Genomic DNA, 18,298 nt, shown 5'->3' with positions numbered 1-18,298 from the left:
CGGCCGGCCAACAATCGACTTCTTGACCCTTTTTTTGTGTTTTTAGCAGTAACTTTAGTTTTCACGAGGAAATATTGCCACTTTCTGTGGTGTTTTGAGTTTTAAATCTTAGGCTGGCGAATTTTGGCTTAGGTTGGTTTGAGCTGATCCATTGAAAATACAAAAAAAAATTAGCGAAAACGGTCGAAAAACGCGCATTTTTGCCTTAAAAATTGCAGACTTCTCCTCGAGGAGTACACCAACTGCGTAAATCTACAAAGTATAATTTAGACTTAAAATACCCCCACAAGCACCAATTTTCTAGTGAAATGTCCTGAAAATCTTTTTAAAAAATTGAAAAAAGGTCAATTTTCAGTTAGAGCCTCAAGTTTTGGCAGCTTTTCCAATTTTATAAAGTCGGCAAAATTTGAGATTCTACCTGAAAATTGGTCTTTTTTTGAACTTTGAACCAGGGGTGAAACCAGACAGCAAATGATTTTTTCCGGCAAACCGGCAAGTTGCCGGAATTGAAAATTTCCGGCAAATCGGCAAACTGGCAAATTGCCGATTTGCAGAATTGAATTTGACAGAAATACGGCAACTTGCCGGAGCTGAAAATTTCCGGCAAATTGTCATATTGCACTTTTTTTTTCGGAAGTTTCAATTTTAATCGGCAAAATTGTACGGATCCTCCGAATGTTCCTACATCTATTTTGAAAAGTAAACAAATTATATTAAAATATCGAGAAAAAAACGGAAAAATTTCAAAAAGGAACAGTTTTGAGTGTTTCCGTCCCGTGAAAAATCCCTCTAAACATTTCCGGCAAATCGGCAGTTTGCCGAATTTGTTGAAAAAAATTTTACCGCCCAATTTTCTCTTTTTCGCTGTCTCATGGTGCATCGACTTCTTCGTTTTTTCGAATTAAAAAAAAAAGATTTTCTCTCAATTTCGAATTTCCACAAATCAAAAATCAAATCAAATCACTCTCCCAGTATTTCTCACATATTTTTCTCTTTTTCCGTTTCGCAATTGACCCCCTCCCTATGACTCATCGCTAATTTTCAAAGTAAATAATAGGGGGGAAAAAGGGTTGGTCAAATGTCAAAGTCATTTAGTTGAAAAACCACCCGCCATTAACTTTTATTCTGTTTTCGGGGGAGTAAATAGTCTACTTTTTAAATTTTAAGTTCACAATTGGAAATGTCAGCTTCTTTTTTCTGAAAAATCTAACTTTTTCTTTAAAACAACCGAAAAAGTCTGAAATTTCGGCATACCACGAAAAATTTAAAAATTTGACTTTTAAAATGCGATTTTTTTTAATTTGGAACTGCACGACCATTCAGCGATTCTCTCTCCGCCCACTTTTCCAACCAATTAGAAAACGAGGGCGGAGCTCGAAGACGCTGATTGGTCTGGCAGTACTCGTTTTTGGAGGAATTTCAAGAAAAAATTTAGCTAAAATTGAAAAATTTCGAGTTTTTTTCGTTTTCTTTTATGCTATTTCTCTGAATTTCAGCCTTTTTTTTTGAAATATTCGTTCCACCCGTTTCCTGCTGAAATTTCAAGCTTAATCTCTAACAATTTTAGGCACTTGGGACCCCAGAGCCAAGCTCATTGAGCCGCAGCCGCCCGTGACCGCCGCCGGTGACGACGACGACAAAATGAGCGACAACAACACGATTCGTATGAGCCGTGTGCTCTGCGATTTCCTGGTGCTCACACTTATCGGTGCGGAAAAATATTTATGGAAAAAAGCCAAGAAAAAAGTGAAAAATTCGAAAAAAAAATTTGAAAACTTCGATACATTAAAAAAACCGATTTTTTCTTCAAAAAATATCAATTTTCAAGTAGTTTTTCAAAAAAACCATTTTAAATCACTTTTTTTCAATTTTTTAAAAGTCAAAAATTCAGAAAAAGAAGAAAAATTAAATTTTTTAAAAATAAAACAACCGAAAATTTTCAAAAAATTGTTTTAAACAATTTTTTTCAAAATATCGATTTTTCCAACAAAAAAAAATTACAAAAAATGTTTCTATTTATCGACTTTTTCCAATTTTTCAAGTGTAAAATTTTCAAATTTAAATTTAAAAAATTGAAAAAAAGAGAAAAATTGAAATTGGTTTAAATTTGAAAAAAAAACGAAAACTTTTTGAAAATCAAAAAATTGAAAAAAAAATGGAAAAAAACCAAAAAATTCGAATAGTTTTCAAAAAACCGTTTTTTCCCCAGAATATTTTGGGGAAATTTTATTTAAATATCGATTTTTTAAATTTAAATATCGATTTTCTCCAATTAAAAAAATCAAAAACCTTTTTAAATCGTTTTTTTTTCCAATCTAAAATAATTACAAAAAATGTTTTTTATGCATAAAATTTTAAAATTTAATTTCAAAAAATCGAAAAAAAAAAATGCTAATCCCCCAAAAATTTCAGCGATTCCCCTGTACGTCTTCCACGAATTCATTCCTCCAGTCCGTCGTGGTTTCTACTGTGATGATGAATCGATTCGCTATCCGTTCCGTGATTCAAAAGTCACCCGACAGATGCTCATCGTCGTCGGGCTCCTGATTCCGATTCTCTTGATTTTGGCTACCGAACTATTCCGAACGCTTGCCTGGGAGAAGAAGTGCGAGACCGAATTCAAGACTTATCACGTACGGGAGTTTAAAAAAATATTGAAAATTCAGCTTAAAAAGCCCAAAAATCGGCTGAAAATGAGCATTTTGGCTTAAAAACAAGTGTGTCGATTTACGCAGCCGTCGTGTACTCCCCGAGGAGAAGCAGTTTTTTCTAAAATTCTGAGAATGCGTATTGCACAACATATTTGACGTGCAAAATATCTCAAACTACAGTATTTCTTTAAACGACTACTGTATCAATGGTGTCGATATACGGGCTCGCGTAAATCGACACAAGCACTACAGTAGGCATTTAAAGAATTACTGTAGTTTGAGATATTTTGCACGTCAAATATGTTGTGCAATACGCATTTTCAGAATTGTGTGCTCCCGTAATAGTCTTTTTTTAGGCAAAACGCGATAAATTTAATTTTGAAAATTCGAATTTCACTTTTAAAAAAAGCTACAGATAAAAAAAGAAATGTTTTTTGGTGAAATTCGAAAAATCGAAAAAAAAACCTCAGAAAATTAACCATAAAATATGATTTTTAATCTAATTTTGTTATATTGATAAGAAAAAACATTAAAATTTCTTCTAAAAGAAAGAATAACGGCCAAAATATTAGGCTAATTTTTGAAAAATCGAAAAAAAAAACGAATAACGAAAAATTTTCGATTTTTCGATTCGATTTTCTGAAAAAATCAAAAAAAAAACCGACACCCTCGTTCCGGGTCCATTCAGGCCATTTTCAGTCGATTTTTAAATTTTTTAAAAATAATTTTTAGACTCATACCCTTAATTTAAAAAACCCCCAAATTCAAATTTAGACTCCGCCCCTTTAATGGCTAATCCAAATTCTGCCAAAGTTTCAGGTACGCAATCACTCCGTCCATCGTCTCGTCGTTCGTCTCTACTGTTTCATCGGCTACTTCTTCGTCGGCGTCTGCTTCAATCAACTGATGGTCGACATTGCCAAGTACACGATCGGACGTCAACGCCCACACTTTATGGATGTGTGCCGCCCGGATATTGGCTATCAGACGTGCTCTCAACCTGATCTTTATATCACTGATTTCAAGTGCACCACTACCGACACTAAGAAGATCCACGAAGCTCAACTTTCCTTCTATTCTGGGCACTCTGCGTTCAGTTTCTACGCCGCCTGGTTCACCTCCCTGTACCTTCAGGCTCGCCTATTCCGTCCGTTATTCTCTCGGCTTTTGCTTCCAGTTATTCAATTTCTGTTGTTCGGTGGAGCAGCTTATGTCTCGTTGACTCGTGTTTCGGACTATAAGCATCATTGGTCGGATGTACTGGTTGGAGCAATTATGGGAAGTGCAATTGGAGTATTTGTGGCTCTTTTTGTTGCCGAGGTCTTTAAGAGACGTGAGATTCCGTCGTGTGGACCGTCGAATGAGTTTGGATTGATTAGGTACATAGAAATTGAGTTTTAAGCGGAAAATAGCAATTTAGAAGTTTAAAAAAAAATTTGAGAAAAATTTGAAAATGCTCAAATTTTTTGAATAAAGCGAAATTTGAAGAAAAACCCTAAAATTCCTCAAAAAAATAACTCGAAAAATTAAAAAAAAAACGTTAAAAAACGAAATTTTTCAATTCAAAATAACAAAATTTGAAAATGCTCATATTTTTGAATTTTTGTTACTTTTTATCCAAAAAAATGACACAAAAATTGAATTTTTCTTTTTTTCAACTAAAATCGTTTCAATTGAAAAAGCTCGAAAAATTAAAAAAAAATTGAAATTCGATTTTTACCTCTAACTTTATGTGAACATCTTTTAAAAAAAAGTCCCTTGAAGGGTTACGGTAGTTTTTTTAAAGGCGCACACCGATTTTTAAAATACTCTCGATTGTGTTTTTTTAAAAATATTTATTTTGAGCCAAAAAAAATCGATTTTTCGAATTAAATTTTTTTCCTTAATTTTACATTTAAATTACCATTTAAAAAATTATTAAAACCTAAAAAAAGGCTAAATATTTTTTTCAAAACAGACAATTAAAAAAAAAAATTAATATTTTATATATAAAAATCGTAATATCACAAAAAATTAAATTTTCAGACTTTTTTTTAAAAAAAAAACGTTGTTTTTTGGGTTTTCAAAAAAAAAAATTCAAATGTTCCCTAGAAAATATCGCCTAAACTAATTTTGGAAAAATTAATGTTTTTTTCCGGATTTTTCATGAAGAAAATCAATATTTTGACAATTTACTTTTCGTAAAATAAAAAAAAAGTATAACTTTTTTTTTCAGTTTTTCAGAAAATGTGTGTCTTTTTTTTTAATTATTCGAAAAAATTGGAAATTTTCAATTTCAAAAAAAAAATTTTCGGAATTTTTTTCACCAAAAAATCAAAAAAAAATTCCAGAATGGACCGTCCTGACGGAGTGTCAAACGCCAACGGAAACGGCTCGAATACCGTAGTCTCCACCCAACACGTCATCGTTTCCGAAGTGGATCCGGCGAATCAGCGACTGTAAGTTTTTAAATTTTTTTTTGTTTGAAAAAGTCAAAAAATTCTCCGCCGGCAGCCTACTACTACTACTACTACTACCACCTCTCTCTCACGCTTTGTCCGATTGTCAGAACTTATCGAAAAAAATCGAAAAAAAAAACTTTTTTTTCAATTTCCTGGAAAATGGCCTCCCTGGGACCTCTCTCTATATCTCTATTCCTCTCAATTTCTAGCAATTTCCTAAATGTTCTAACTTCTCTCTCTCTCTGGGGCATGCAACACTACAGTAATCTCTACAGTAACCCTACAGTAATCCTCGGTTTTTTCTCTGTTCCTCTCCATCTCTCGACACTTTCAGAAACGAATGGCAGAAGAAGAAGCTTGAGAGCTCAAGAATCATGGATAAATAATAATGTGAGCCTCAGTTTTAGTAGCTAGCTCATAGTTGTAAATTGTGTCGATTTACGCAGTCCCCGAGGAGAAGATTGTCGGCTTTTTGGCTGAAAGTTGACCATTTTCACAAAATTTTCAAATCTATGGATTTTTTGTTTGAAGATTTTGGCTAAAAATCTTGATTTCTGACTATTTCTCGCAAATTTTCATATATTTTACGTTAAAAAGTTGTCATTTTTCCAAAAATTCGATACAAATTCTCTCTGGAACCAGCTTGAAAGCCAATTGTAGAATAAATCAGCGAAAGCTCCGAGAAATTACAGTTTTTGATTGAAAAATACATCAACTAAACTGCCAAAAATGGTCCAAAAACTATAACATCTCTCCTCGTGGATTACGGTGCACTGCCGCACAGAAAAAGAGGCGGAGCATCGTTTTGCAAACCAGCGGCGCTGTTTTGTCTTCCAATGATGAATTCATCGCGCTTTTTTTTACCGGAAACAGTATAAATTATAGGTATATTCACCTTTTTTCAAGAAAATTAGACAAAACCGCGCCGCAGGCTTGCAAAGCGAAGCTCCGCCTCTTTTTCTGTGCCTAGTTAGCTGGAAATTGCCGAAATTTTTTTTTCCCTTCAAACTAATTTTTGTTCCACATTCGCACTAAACCCATATTGGTCCGTGTCTTATCACAGCTCTCTAACCTCACGTGGTGTTTCAGGCTGTCGTCCTTACTGTTTGATCTACAAAAATGCGGGAATTTTTTGCCCAAAAAATGTGACGTCAGCATGACTCTGCATCTCTTCTCCCGCATTTTTTGTAGATCTACGTAGATCAAGCCGAAATGGGACAGTCTGCTGGTACCACGTGTAACCTCCTAAAACCCCGGAAAATTTGGATTTTTTTTTTGAATTCCCGTTTTTTTTCATATAGAGTGTCGTCGTCCTCTTCCGCATTGCAACCCATATTTAAACTCGGACCTCCGCGGCTCCCGCCGGGCTCCGCTCGCTCTAATAATGGTCAATTGCCGTCGGAGCCTGGAGCATTCAAAACGGAGCTCCGAGTGGATCCGTGCATCGTCGTCAACATGAAATGAGTGATCCGTGGTGTCGTCGTTTTTTGTCGTCCAAAGTGTGTGGTGCTTCTTCTTCTTCTCTTCTAGACGTGTCGTTTGTTTTATCGATTTATTGATTGAATTTTCGTTTCTTTCTACATATTTCCTTACCTGTTTTAGTTGTTGTTCAGAAAAAAATCGGAAAATTTTTATGGGAAAAGTGAAAATTTCACCAATCAAATTCCGTAGAAATTTAAAAAAAATTCACTTAAAGTTTTGGTGAATCGAAATTTTCGAAATTTTTTATTGCATTCGACTCGAAATTGTCTGAAAACACCGAAAAATCATAATGAAACTTCTTGAAAACTTCTCAAAAAATAGTTATGGCGACTCAAAAAGTGACCTAAAATTAGTTGAAAATTGATATTTGACAGACTTGTCACAGCGGCTGGAAACTAACTTTTTTAAAATCACCGTCTAATTTTGGGTATACAAGTTAACTATCTTGCGTTTTCAACTCGATTTACGTACAAGTTACCAAATTTTCCCAAATCTGGTGTTCTACCGACCAAAATCGAGTTGAAAACGCAAGATAGTTAACTTGCATTACCAAAATTAGACGGTGATCTTTAAAAAGTAAGTTTCCAGACGCTGTGACATGTCGGTCAATTTTCAAATTTCAACTGGATTTGGGTTATTTTTTGAACCCCCGCCACAACTTTTTTGTTGGAGAAGTTTTCAATAAGTTTCATTATGATTTTTCGGCGTTTTCTGACAATTTCGACTGCACCACCTTTCAGTCCACCTTTAAGCCTCTAGGCCTAGGCCTCCTTTCATCCATAGCTCAAATCCATTCCACACACACAGTCCACAAGTACCCCCAATCCTCATCTCATATCATTATTATTATTATTATTATTATTATTGTTGTATACTATCCGTCAGTGTTGTCAGTTTTTTATGTGATTACAGCCTGTGGACACCGTCGGGCCCCGCTTCTAAGAACTATCAAGACGAACGATACATGGATCACTACTGAGCACACATACACATATTTTCATGCCTGCATGTGTTCTTTTTTTGTTTTTTTGTTGTATTATGGTTTATGGTTTTTTTTTTGAAATTTCATTTGCATTGTTAAAGAAAATTATCTTCTTTGGGAACCCTTAGATCTTATCCTATCCTGCCAAAAAATCAAATTCATTATATCATTTTTCTCTCAAATTTTGTAGAAAAACCAATCCAAAGGACACAGTGCCGACCATGGTGCATCCCGATCAGGTCAAACCGCATTTTATTGAAATAAATCATCTTTAATATAAATTCTATACATATTTTTTGTCCCCTTCCCCGATGTCCCCCCGATGATGCTGCAAAATCCCAAAATTTTCAGAGAAAAATCAACTTACCCTTCTTACTATAATAAATTGTCCACTCGTGAACCGCTTCTTTTTCCAACTTAACACATTTTAATCAAAAAAATTTAAAAGTTTTGAATTGGGAGTACGGTAGAATTTGCAGTTTTATCTGAAAAACTACTGTAAATTTGGCCTAAGAGAGCCAAGAAATGGGCGTGTCTCTGAAAAACTCCGCCTATTTTATGGGCGTGGTCTCTTATGCCCCGCCCCTTCCTTGGGTCTCGAAACGATCTCCAGGACATGCTCGATTCTCTGATAAGCCTCGTCAATTTTGGAAGTTTTTATAGTTCCGGATTAACAAATTCCGAAGCATTGGAAACATTGGAAACAAAAAAAAACCAAGAAAGAGGCGGAGCATAAACACGTGGTGTCAAGCTGTCCCATCACGGTTTGATCTACAAAAAATGCGGGAATTTTCTCCAAAAATGTGACGTCAGCACGTTCTCAGCCATGCGAAATCAGTTGAGAAGTCTGCGGCGTTTAAATTCCCGCGATTCTCGTAGATCTACGTAGATCAAACCGACATGGGACACTCGGTCACCACGTGTAAACGGTCACGCCCTCAAAATGGATGCACCGGTAAATGTGATCTACCGTACTCCCATCTAAGACCCTATGTTAGTGTACAAATTAGAGCAAAAAACTGGAAAAAGGCCCCCTTACAGTGTAGGTAACGCCCGTTGGCGCCCCGACTCGATGCTCGACACGTGCTCCTATTACACGGCACGAAGTGAGTGGGATGCGACGAGCGGCCGAAGTAGCGTCCTCTTCGGCCCCGACAGTTATCGGCGGTTTACGGATTTTCAGTCGATTCAATCGGGTCAGCCGTCGTGGCTACTGCAGTCACTCGAGGAGGAGGAACAGTAGAGAAGGCGCCTTCCGTGTAGGCATCGGGATGCCTGCCTGCGTGCCTTTCCGAAAGGCAGGCAGGCATCCTTTGCCTGCATGGAAGACCTGTAGGAATTTTGTTTTCGTTATTTTTCTTTTCCGTTCTCTGTATAAAAATATAGTCTGTGATACAAATGATAAAGTTTTCTAATAAAATATCCTTAGTTGAATTGCAACCGGACAATGCGTGAGAAGAGAAGATTTCAACGGTGGATAGGTAGGCATGTGCCTGCCTACCGACAGTAGGCAGAGACAGGCCTTTTTTCTAGAATTTTAGGTTTTTTTCGCTAAATTTATTTGGTCTAATTAGATGCCTCCAAAAAATACTAACCAATTTTTGCAGAGTCCAATCCACCGAGGAAGCTCGCCGCGACTTTTTTCAAGCCGTCTAACACCCGATCACCGTGCAGCTGAGCTCTCTGAGCACCACCATGCTTTTGCTAATTCGCCACGTTTTTTATTACACCCCCCCCCCCCCCAATAAGGATTTTGTAGGATTTTCAGCGTTTTCTCGGAACGCCGTGACCTACAAAAATTCCCGATTTGATCTGCTTCCAAATCCTCGCTTATTCTTATTCCCCCATAATATTCGAATTTAATATCACACATTGCTTGACCCGCTTTTTTTTGAAAGTTTAAGCAGCTTTTTTTTTGAAGCTTAAAGCTTGACGGAAAGCTTTATTCTACGATACCTCTCCCATCGCTTTTAATACACTGTACCCGACTTTGACAGCTTATATCTCTGCTCAAATTGAAGATATCAGAGCATTTTCAACTAGAAATCTATAGAAAAATGTGTGAGAAACTTTCTGTTAGTTGAACATTTTCTGGTAAAACCAATTAGAACCGAGATATGACCAATTTTGGTGTTAGAGCCCAAAATATCGCACATCCCTGATCTCATTTTTCACCTTTGTGCACTTTTGGCATTTCCCCTCTCACACAACAACTTCCCCATCCCCTTCTATTCACCGTCCACTGATAACGTGATGAAGCTTGCCTCATTGCGATTCACTCACTGGGAAAAAAGTTGGGCTCCGCAACACTGAGCTCCACAAACAAAAGGTTATTTTGTCGGCGGTGAAGTGGACAAGAATATGACACATCTGAAAAGCTTTGAGAGCTTTTTGTGAAGAAGGACCGGTGCTCGGAGATAAGCTATGGCAGCAATCAATGTTGTCAAAGATCTAAGCCCAAAAACCTTGTAGGCACGCAGGTAGCCTCCTGTCAGGAAAGATCTTGTAAAGAAATTCCCCAACACAGCTAACATCGCATTCCATCATCCGGATCAGCTGTCCCAATTTTTCGACGCACAAGCCAGATCTCAGTCGAACGTCATGTAACGATAATCTCCTGATTTAACTCATTTTCAGATCAGATAAGCAATCTTTATGAAAAATGTCACAAAATGCATTTCAGAAGTTACAACTTCAGCTGCAAAATTACTATGTGTTAAAGCAGCCGACAGTTCATGGGTCTGAAGTTTCTGAAGTTCGTGAAGTGTCGGCCGCTATTACACCTTCGACAATCATGAAAAAGAGCTCTGACAAGCTGGAAAATTATTCTTCTAGGAAGTAATCATATGACTAACTGCTAAATATGGGTTTTTTGCCAAAATTCCGTTGGACGCAAATTTGAAAATTTTTCAGTTTTTTCCAGCAAACTATTGCAGCTTGAGCAAATTTGTGCTCTGCTTCAAAACCCGAACCATAATGACTACGTTTGTATAGGTCAGCTAGCAAATATCATTTCTATACAGAAGTTTTCTACGAAATTTCAAGAAATGGTCATAATTATATCTGAAAATCTGGAAAAAAAACTAACACATTTTCAAAAATAATGAATTTATTGTTCATATTTATAATGTACATGTAAAAATAACAAAAAAAATCGTAATCACCCGAAAATTAACACCATTTTGAAAAGTTTGGCACAGTTGAATCAAGGAGTACTGTAGCCTAGGAGGTTACGGTAGTCGGAGGAGTACTGTAGACAGTGAGCTGGCGCCTTTTCAGTCGAAGGTCCACTGGACAAGTCATCGGTTCTTGGTGAATATGGAACATTTTGAGGAGAAGAAGTCAAGAGAAAAATTTTTGCTCTTGATAAAAAAAGCCTCGCATTTATATAAGGAGCTCCGCTTTAAACTCCGCCCCTTTTTCACGGCTCAAGCTCAGATTATGAGCAATCACAACAAAATGAACAAAAAGAGAAAAGATTGGAGATGAGCACACATTTTTGGAAAAAAAGATAATCTAATAACTGGATTGGAAATAGATAATCCGAAACATCTTGCATGCAGAACACGTGGTTTTCGATTTTTTCGTGTGATGAATGAAAGTTTAGGGTAATTCGGATTAAGGCACTTTTGGAACAAATTTTCAAAAAGGGAAATTTGTTCCGCGGTGGATTTCCTTTTCTAATTATAAAAGACTAGGAAAGAAAAGAAAGACATTTCCTGGTTATAGGGGCACTGATAGGATCTGACCAATCAGAGGCGTTGGCCACGCCCAAAGAGTGTCGCTCATTGGTTAGCTGCGGGCAAATAAGAGGTCGACCAATCAGCAATGCACAGGGGGTGGGATCAACATCGTCGATTGGTGATCGTAGCAACTTTTCGAACCAATGCAAATTCCCATTGCATCTTTTTCCCTCTCGCAGGCAAGGTAGGTGCCGACCAATCAGCGACACACAGGGGGCGGGGCTAACATCGCTGATTTGTCGGGGACCTTCCTAAAAATATGGACGAATTTGCCTATTTTCTAACCGTTTAAAAAATATATTTGAACTTTGCCGGCAAAATATGGAGCCTTACCAATCAGCGACGTTGGCCACGCCCATCGAAAGTTGCTTATTGGTTGAGATCGGCTTTTAGCGCTGACCAGTCAGCGTTGCACAGGAGCTCCGATATACCTATTTAACATAAATTTTGTGAATTTTTCAATAGAAAAATCACAAATTTCATGAGTTCACTATTTAGTTAAAACGACAGACAATCCGATAGTTCTCCATAAAAATGATGAACTTGTGTTAGTGGTGTCTTGACTGTGCAAGGATTTCAGAACTTGATCTGTTTACTACTACGAAATCCCAAAGTTCGTAAAATTTGATGATTTGTGATGAGAGAGTTATTGGAAAAGCTTGCTTAGCCAGCCTACCGTACTCCTATCTCATCTAAAATTTAAAAGAATACTTTTTGCTGGAAAGTCCGACCACCAGAAAATAGGCAGTAGGCAGGCATGCCTACCCCAATCTCTGACCAAGAACTTTCATTTGTTTATTTTTCAAAAAATGTGTCTATAATATTCTAATTATAGACTTGTTATACATATGCCAACGTAAACAAAAATACTGACGAAAAATATTTGGCTATTATATTTTGGGAGGCATTTATGACAACAGGTATAACAATTTAAGTACGTTCTTGCCTCATGCTTGCCTGTCTACCTTATGCCTACCTACCTCATGCGTGCCTACCTTATGCGTGCCTGCTTACCTGCGTACCTTCCTACTTGCGTGCGTCCTGTTTGCCCGCCTGCCTCATGACTGCTTACTTATTCCTGCCAACTAAAGTGCTTACCTACCTTATGTTTACCTACCTCAAGCGTGCCTACCTTGTGCCTACCTACCTTACTCCTACCTATCTCATTCATGCCTACCTTATGCCTGCATCCCTTATTTCTGTGCACCTACGTTCCTGCCTATGTGCCTGCGTCATGTCTGTCTGTCTACTTCAAGCCTGCATTCCTGTGTGCCTTACTTATGTCATAGGCACTAGGTAGGCGTAGGTAAATTGTAGGCAGGCCTAGTTTGGGCTCATTTTAATAACAAAATCATCAACAAAAATACATTTACAAAGTATAAAAGTTTTTATTTTTCATGATAAATGTATTATCTACAGATATAAGAAATAACATCTTCAACTAGCTTTCCCCACGTGGCGGGTCTGGCATCGCTTCTTGAAGATTCTTCTCCTTCTGTAGATGTAAAAGTCATCAGGACACTCGAGAACCTCTTGATAAATATGGAACATTTTGATCAGAATAAAATAATAGTGAAATTTCAAAATTTGAAAAAAAATCCGATTTTCCCGTTTTATACCTGGATCATTGGCTCCGCCTCCTCCGAGTCCTGATCTGTGACGCCGAATTGAGCACGAGGAAGAACACGAGTCAGGAAATTTGATAATTTAAATCGGAACTTTTTTGATAGGTAACAGTAGGTACTAGTAGGTATTGGTAGGTAGGTACTGGTAGGTAATGAAATTAGGCACTAGTAGGCACTGGTAAATACCTGTAGGCACTAAAAGGTACTAGTAGGCACTGGAAGTTATTGGTAAATAGTGCTAGGTATTGTTAGGCACCGGTAGATCCACCCACAATTAACCTATTTCTTTTATTTTTGCTTCAAACTTCACTATATTCTAAATCTAAATATGACCGATTAGATCATTTTAAGACAAATCCCCCGCAAACCTTTAAAAATGAAATTTGTTTTCTCAGAAAAAAAAACTGCGAAAAATAAGGAAATGCGTTTTTATTTGCGTTCACATGCACATGATACAAAGGGATTTTAGAAGATTTGTGGGAGTAGTAGCAATTTTCAAAATAGTGATGACTTCGTTTACGTACGTGAAGGATTATTGCCTGAAAAATAAAAACAAATTTGAGCTGAACTTTCTTAGGTACGTCTGCCTGCCTACGCCTAGATATCTGCCTACGTGCATAACACATACCTACCTGCTGCCTAGGCGCCTGTTTCCTGCCTATCTCATTAATGCATGCTTATGCACCTGTTCCCATGCCTGCCTTATGGCTTTCAATGTAGGCACTAGGCAGGCATTATAGTATCTGATCAAAAATCTCCAATTAATCGTGCCTTAAAAGCACCGGGAAACCGAATTTGTTGTTTATTTCCGACGAAAAAAAGGTCTGACTTGCTTTAATTTTTGGCCATGATCCGGATTCCACGAAAATCGTTGTTGTTTTGAGCTATAAGTATGGACATAAGTGATGTGTGGGTTGAAATTATGATTTTAAGCTATTTTCCCTTCTAAAATTCTTGCCTTCATCTTTGGCTTGAAAAATTTTCAAAATTTTTCTAATTTCTTTGAGTCAGTTTAAACTCAGAATTCTAATCATGAATTTTCCTCATTTTTTTTTTCATTTTTTTTTGGGACGAAAAAATTTGCAAAAAATTTTCCCGTGGTGGAGAGTTGAACTCACACATTCCTCGCTGGAAAAAACAGCTTCCAAAAGTGTGACGAAACAGGGTGTACGTAACCTAATTCGAATTATCAAATATTAACAAACTTACTAAAAGAGATATATTTGTGATATATGTGTCATCTTACAAAACATCATCAGTGCAAAATAAAGCGCCACGTTTTCCTTTTCAAATTGTTTCGGATTATTTCCAAATCCATTTATTAGATTATCTTCCTATTATCTCCAAAAAGTGCTCTGATCTTCAATCTATCACTTTTTGTTTATTTTGTTTTTGCTTTAAGCTTCGATGGCTCATAATCTGAGTTCCAGTCAAGCCGAAAAACTGGGCGGAGTTTAGAGAGGAGTTCCTTATATAAATGCGAGACGTTTTTTTCAAGAGCAAGATTTCCTCTTGGCTTTGAGATTCTCCTCAAAATGTTCCATATTCACCAAGAACCTATGACTTGTCCAATTGACCTTTGTCGCCGTGGATTCAGAAGACGCCAGCTCATCTACAGTACTCCTTCAACTACAGTAGCCTCCTAAGCTACAGTACTCCTTGATTCACCTCACTTGTGTCAACCTCTCCAAAATGGGCTTAATTTACGGATTTCATTTTTTTTTTTGCACTTTCTATGTTGTAAATATTTAGTAAAAATAAATAAACTGATTTTTTTTAAACCTGTTTTCATTTTGGTGTGTGCTCTTTTGTTCAGATTGCAGTAGCATGGCAAAAGGTTGCCATTTTCATAAATTTCGAGAAGGCTACGTAAGAAAGGTTCTATACAGATATAGAAATGACATTTGCAAGCTGACCTATGCAAAAGCGGTCATTAGGGTTTCGAGAGCATTTTTCAGCAGAACACAAAATGTAAAAAGTTTTGGGTGGCTCAAAACAAACGTCATCAGAAAATTGAAATCTCCAGCTGGATTCTCTGTAACTCCAACTGAAAATCGGCATATTCCAAGTGAAACTCTGAAGCTACATGGGGGCTGAACATTTTTTAAACTTGACCCAAATTTGGAACATATTTCTTGAGACCTTTTTATTAGAAGTGGGGTAGTCAACCCCAGAAAAGTAAGCTCCGAAAAAAGCTAACTCGCATACAGTTCTTATTTTTCCAAAAAATGAAACCAATTCCAGTTAGATACGTAGATTATAAAATCCCGGACTATAGGATTTTGTAGATTTTTAAAAATTAGGCAATGCATGGTAAGTCGATAAACCGGCCTACCTCTTTTTGATGAGCTCTAGAATTATTTAGAGTTTGTGACTACGGAGCACTGAGAACTAAAACCGTGAAACAAAAATTGTTTTGGAACTGTTCAACTTTCCGGAAATCAAAAAGGTATTATTCATCTTTGCTGCTGCCGCGTATTTTTGAACCCGCTCAACTTTATAAGTCCAGATTTATGAGAAATGACGCCTGGATTCTTGAGTTTGCTGTTTCACAAATAATCCTCTGATCTTCAAAGAATAAGTTTTGTTTTCAGACGTTTTAATCCCTACTTGCCCGGTTTTTGATGATTTCCTCAAACTTTGATAGTTTTTGGTTTCAAAATTTATTTTTTGAAAATTAAAGTTTTGACCATCAATGATTATCGATTTCCGATTATCAATTTCCAATAATCGATTTTTTATTATTGATTTTTAACACTCGATGTTCAATTAATGATTATTGATTTTCATTTATTGACTTTCAATAATTTTACGTTAATTTTGGAACTCCTCTAAAAAAGGCACCTTATGACGTATAGCTCAGCTCTCACATCAATTCAAAAATATAATTCCTGTTTTCGATTTATTTTCGAATTTTAACAACTACTTCCAAATTTTATGTAGTCACCCTTTCTTCGTTTTCTCGTCACAAAAAGTCACCAAGTTCTTCATTCAAAAGCTCATCTGTCCAAATTTTAATGCAATTAGCGGGCTGTGTCTGATGAGGAGGTGAAGCATGTAATCATGTGAATGAGTAGCTTCTGAATCAGAAGTTAAAAACAACTTTTGGTCTTTTTCAGGGGGTTTTTGAAGAAATTTGTCTGAAAATTTGTGAAAATTGGATTAAAAATACTCGGCAGTTTCAATAATCAATAATCAACAACACAAAAATCAACACTCAAATTTATTTACCAAAGAATCAAAATCTCGAACATTTATTTCTTCATAGATTTAGCAGTTTCAGTACTAGTTCCAGAAATTTCTTTGGGCATCTCCCAGTCGTATGGTGCATTGATGTCACATCCGGCGTTGGAGCAAGCCTGTAATTGGTCGGAATAAATTTAGAGGTGTGGTCAACGTCGCCGATTGGTCAACGTCCAAATAATATTACCTCTCCCAGCGCTTTGTAGATGAACTTATAGTCGATACGATCCTGGTAGGCTCTCGAGTCAATGTAATCCAGAATCTTGTTGAGCTCGGAGGTCTGCGGAATACCCTTGTACAGAGCCGCTCGGTTATCTTTCCGTGTGTTCTCCTTGATCTTCAGCACCTCGTTCTTGACTTTGCAGTGACGCCATGGAAGTCCTCCCTCGAGAATCAGGTCGATGAGAAGGTAGAACCAACTCTCACAATCATCCTTTGGCCCCATCTCGGTGTAACGGTGGCAGGAGAGCGGGGCGAAGCGGATGGTTCCCTGAAAATAGTTTAAGTTCAAAATGCCTGCCTATGTGCCTACACTCGCCTTGAACGCAACCGACTCCCTTGGCGTCTTCATCTCCTTCTTATCGTTCAGGTACTTGCGAGCAATTCCGAAATCCAGAATGTATATGAGATGTCTTTCATCATCCTGCCCACTGGCATAGTTTTGGGGTTTCAGGTCGCGATGGATGAATCCTTGCTTGTGCAGCTCCTCAACAGCTTCCAAACATTGACTTCCGACGCCTGAAAAATTGAAATTTTGTAGTTTAGGCTTAGACTTGGGCTTAGCTTAGCCTTAGACTTAGGCCTAGGCTTAAGCTCAAGCTTAGGCTTAGGCTTAGGCTTATAATTAGGCTTACGCTTAGGCTTAGGCTTCGACCACTTTATCTAACAAAAAAAATGCTTACCCATTCCTGTACCAAACGTGAAAATCTGATTGGGACGTTCCTTCTTCAAACCCGACAAACTTTTGCCAACAAGTTGCATGACAATAAAGAAATATCCTTCTTTATCCTTTTTCCCACGATCCTCAATCTTTGTGAAATGCTTACAAGTCCCAACAAGTTTCAAGATTGCAATTTCCATTTTCAGTTTTGAGTGTTTTCTAGTGTCCATCTTTTTCTCGACTTTCATTGCAAATTGCTTCTTGGTCTTGGCTTGCTCGACGAGGTACACTGCACCAAATCCTCCTTCTCCGAGAAGACGAACGACGGTGTAGGTGGCCTTGCTACTGCTGATTTCGGATCCCTGAAATTCAGCATATAAATTTCACGCAACTTCCAAAGATTTAAAAAAAACTTACAGTTTTGAAATTGATATCATCTTCCTCTTCTTGCGACATCCTGATTGAATTTTTCTATCTTTATTGTGCAATTATAAAGTAATAAAATTTTTTGGAGATTTTTCGTCCCGATAAGAAAACACGACCTTTGAAAAAAACCCACGAGAGTTACGTGATCACGTAAATATTTTTAAATTTTTAAAGTTTGTATTCATTTATTAATTTAATTTATTTATTTCCGATTTTCAAAAAAGTTTTAGACTACAAATAAAAAATGAAACATGCCAGTTTTCTGGAAGTTGCCCTGAAAAACTATATTCAATTTTCTAAAAATTTGAACTTTCCGTGGTACTGTGAAACAGGGAGATGTCGGCTGCTTCAAAAAATAATAAACCAGAAACTTTCAGTTTTTTTCGATTTTCTGATTCTCCAGTTTTCCGGCTTCTTCGTTGCCAGCCAGAATGATTAATTGTCACCTCATAAGAAATTTCGGTGTCACATTTCCCCAAACACCATTTTCTCTATTTTTTCTGTGCCGACCCCGTCACAAACTCCTTTGTGACCTAGAGTATATGCCCAGTTCTCTGATTCTCTGCCTTCTACGAGAGGAGATACACAAGGTAAACAAGCCACTTTTACACTCTATTTCTCTATGTTTTCAGTGCAATTTTTCAATTTTTCTTGGAGTTTTTTAGATAACAGATGAGTGACGCATATGATGTTATAGAAACGTGGAAAAATGGGTGGAGTTTGAGAAAAGGGTATAAATTGGAACGGGTTTTCTACTAGTTTTTTGATTTTACATTTTTTTTCTTCGATAACTGACTTTTGGTTTCTTTTTTTTTCACTATCTGA

At 37.0% G+C, this 18,298-nt stretch overlaps 2 protein-coding genes across 7 annotated transcripts; one reads left to right on the top strand and one right to left on the bottom strand.

The window, feature by feature from the left end:
* The first annotated feature begins 1,556 nt into the window (after window positions 1-1,556).
* plpp-1.1 (Phosphatidic acid phosphatase type 2/haloperoxidase domain-containing protein) lies at window positions 1,557-9,830 on the top strand. Of its 6 annotated transcripts, NM_001393048.1 has the most exons (6): window positions 1,568-1,708; window positions 2,413-2,633; window positions 3,471-4,030; window positions 4,982-5,089; window positions 6,394-6,591; window positions 7,487-7,833. In NM_001393048.1, exons 1-5 carry the CDS (start codon window positions 1,642-1,644, stop codon window positions 6,554-6,556), a joined length of 1,119 nt encoding a protein of 372 aa, NP_001380219.1. In that variant the 5' UTR covers window positions 1,568-1,641; the 3' UTR covers window positions 6,557-6,591; window positions 7,487-7,833. The 6 variants fall into 6 exon arrangements, with proteins under 6 accessions (NP_001342020.1, NP_872025.1, NP_872026.1 ...); NM_001355092.3 differs by lacking the exons at window positions 6,394-6,591; window positions 7,487-7,833 and adding an exon at window positions 9,164-9,830 and having other exon boundaries at window positions 1,557-1,708; NM_182225.6 differs by lacking the exons at window positions 6,394-6,591; window positions 7,487-7,833 and adding an exon at window positions 8,598-8,984 and having other exon boundaries at window positions 1,559-1,708.
* Window positions 9,831-16,164: 6,334 nt separating this feature from the next.
* On the bottom strand, window positions 16,165-17,534 carry F53C3.1 (Protein kinase domain-containing protein). The gene is made up of 5 exons (NM_062294.4): window positions 17,465-17,534; window positions 17,070-17,409; window positions 16,706-16,905; window positions 16,355-16,657; window positions 16,165-16,283 (listed from the first exon to the last, which is right to left on the bottom strand). Exons 1-5 carry the CDS (start codon window positions 17,501-17,503, stop codon window positions 16,179-16,181), a joined length of 987 nt encoding a protein of 328 aa, NP_494695.2. The 5' UTR covers window positions 17,504-17,534; the 3' UTR covers window positions 16,165-16,178.
* Window positions 17,535-18,298: the final 764 nt, after the last annotated feature.

This window comes from Caenorhabditis elegans, chromosome II (assembly GCF_000002985.6).
Source record: "Caenorhabditis elegans chromosome II".
Lineage (NCBI taxonomy): Eukaryota > Metazoa > Nematoda > Chromadorea > Rhabditida > Rhabditidae > Caenorhabditis > Caenorhabditis elegans.
This window is presented reverse-complemented; position numbering and strand designations above follow the sequence as displayed.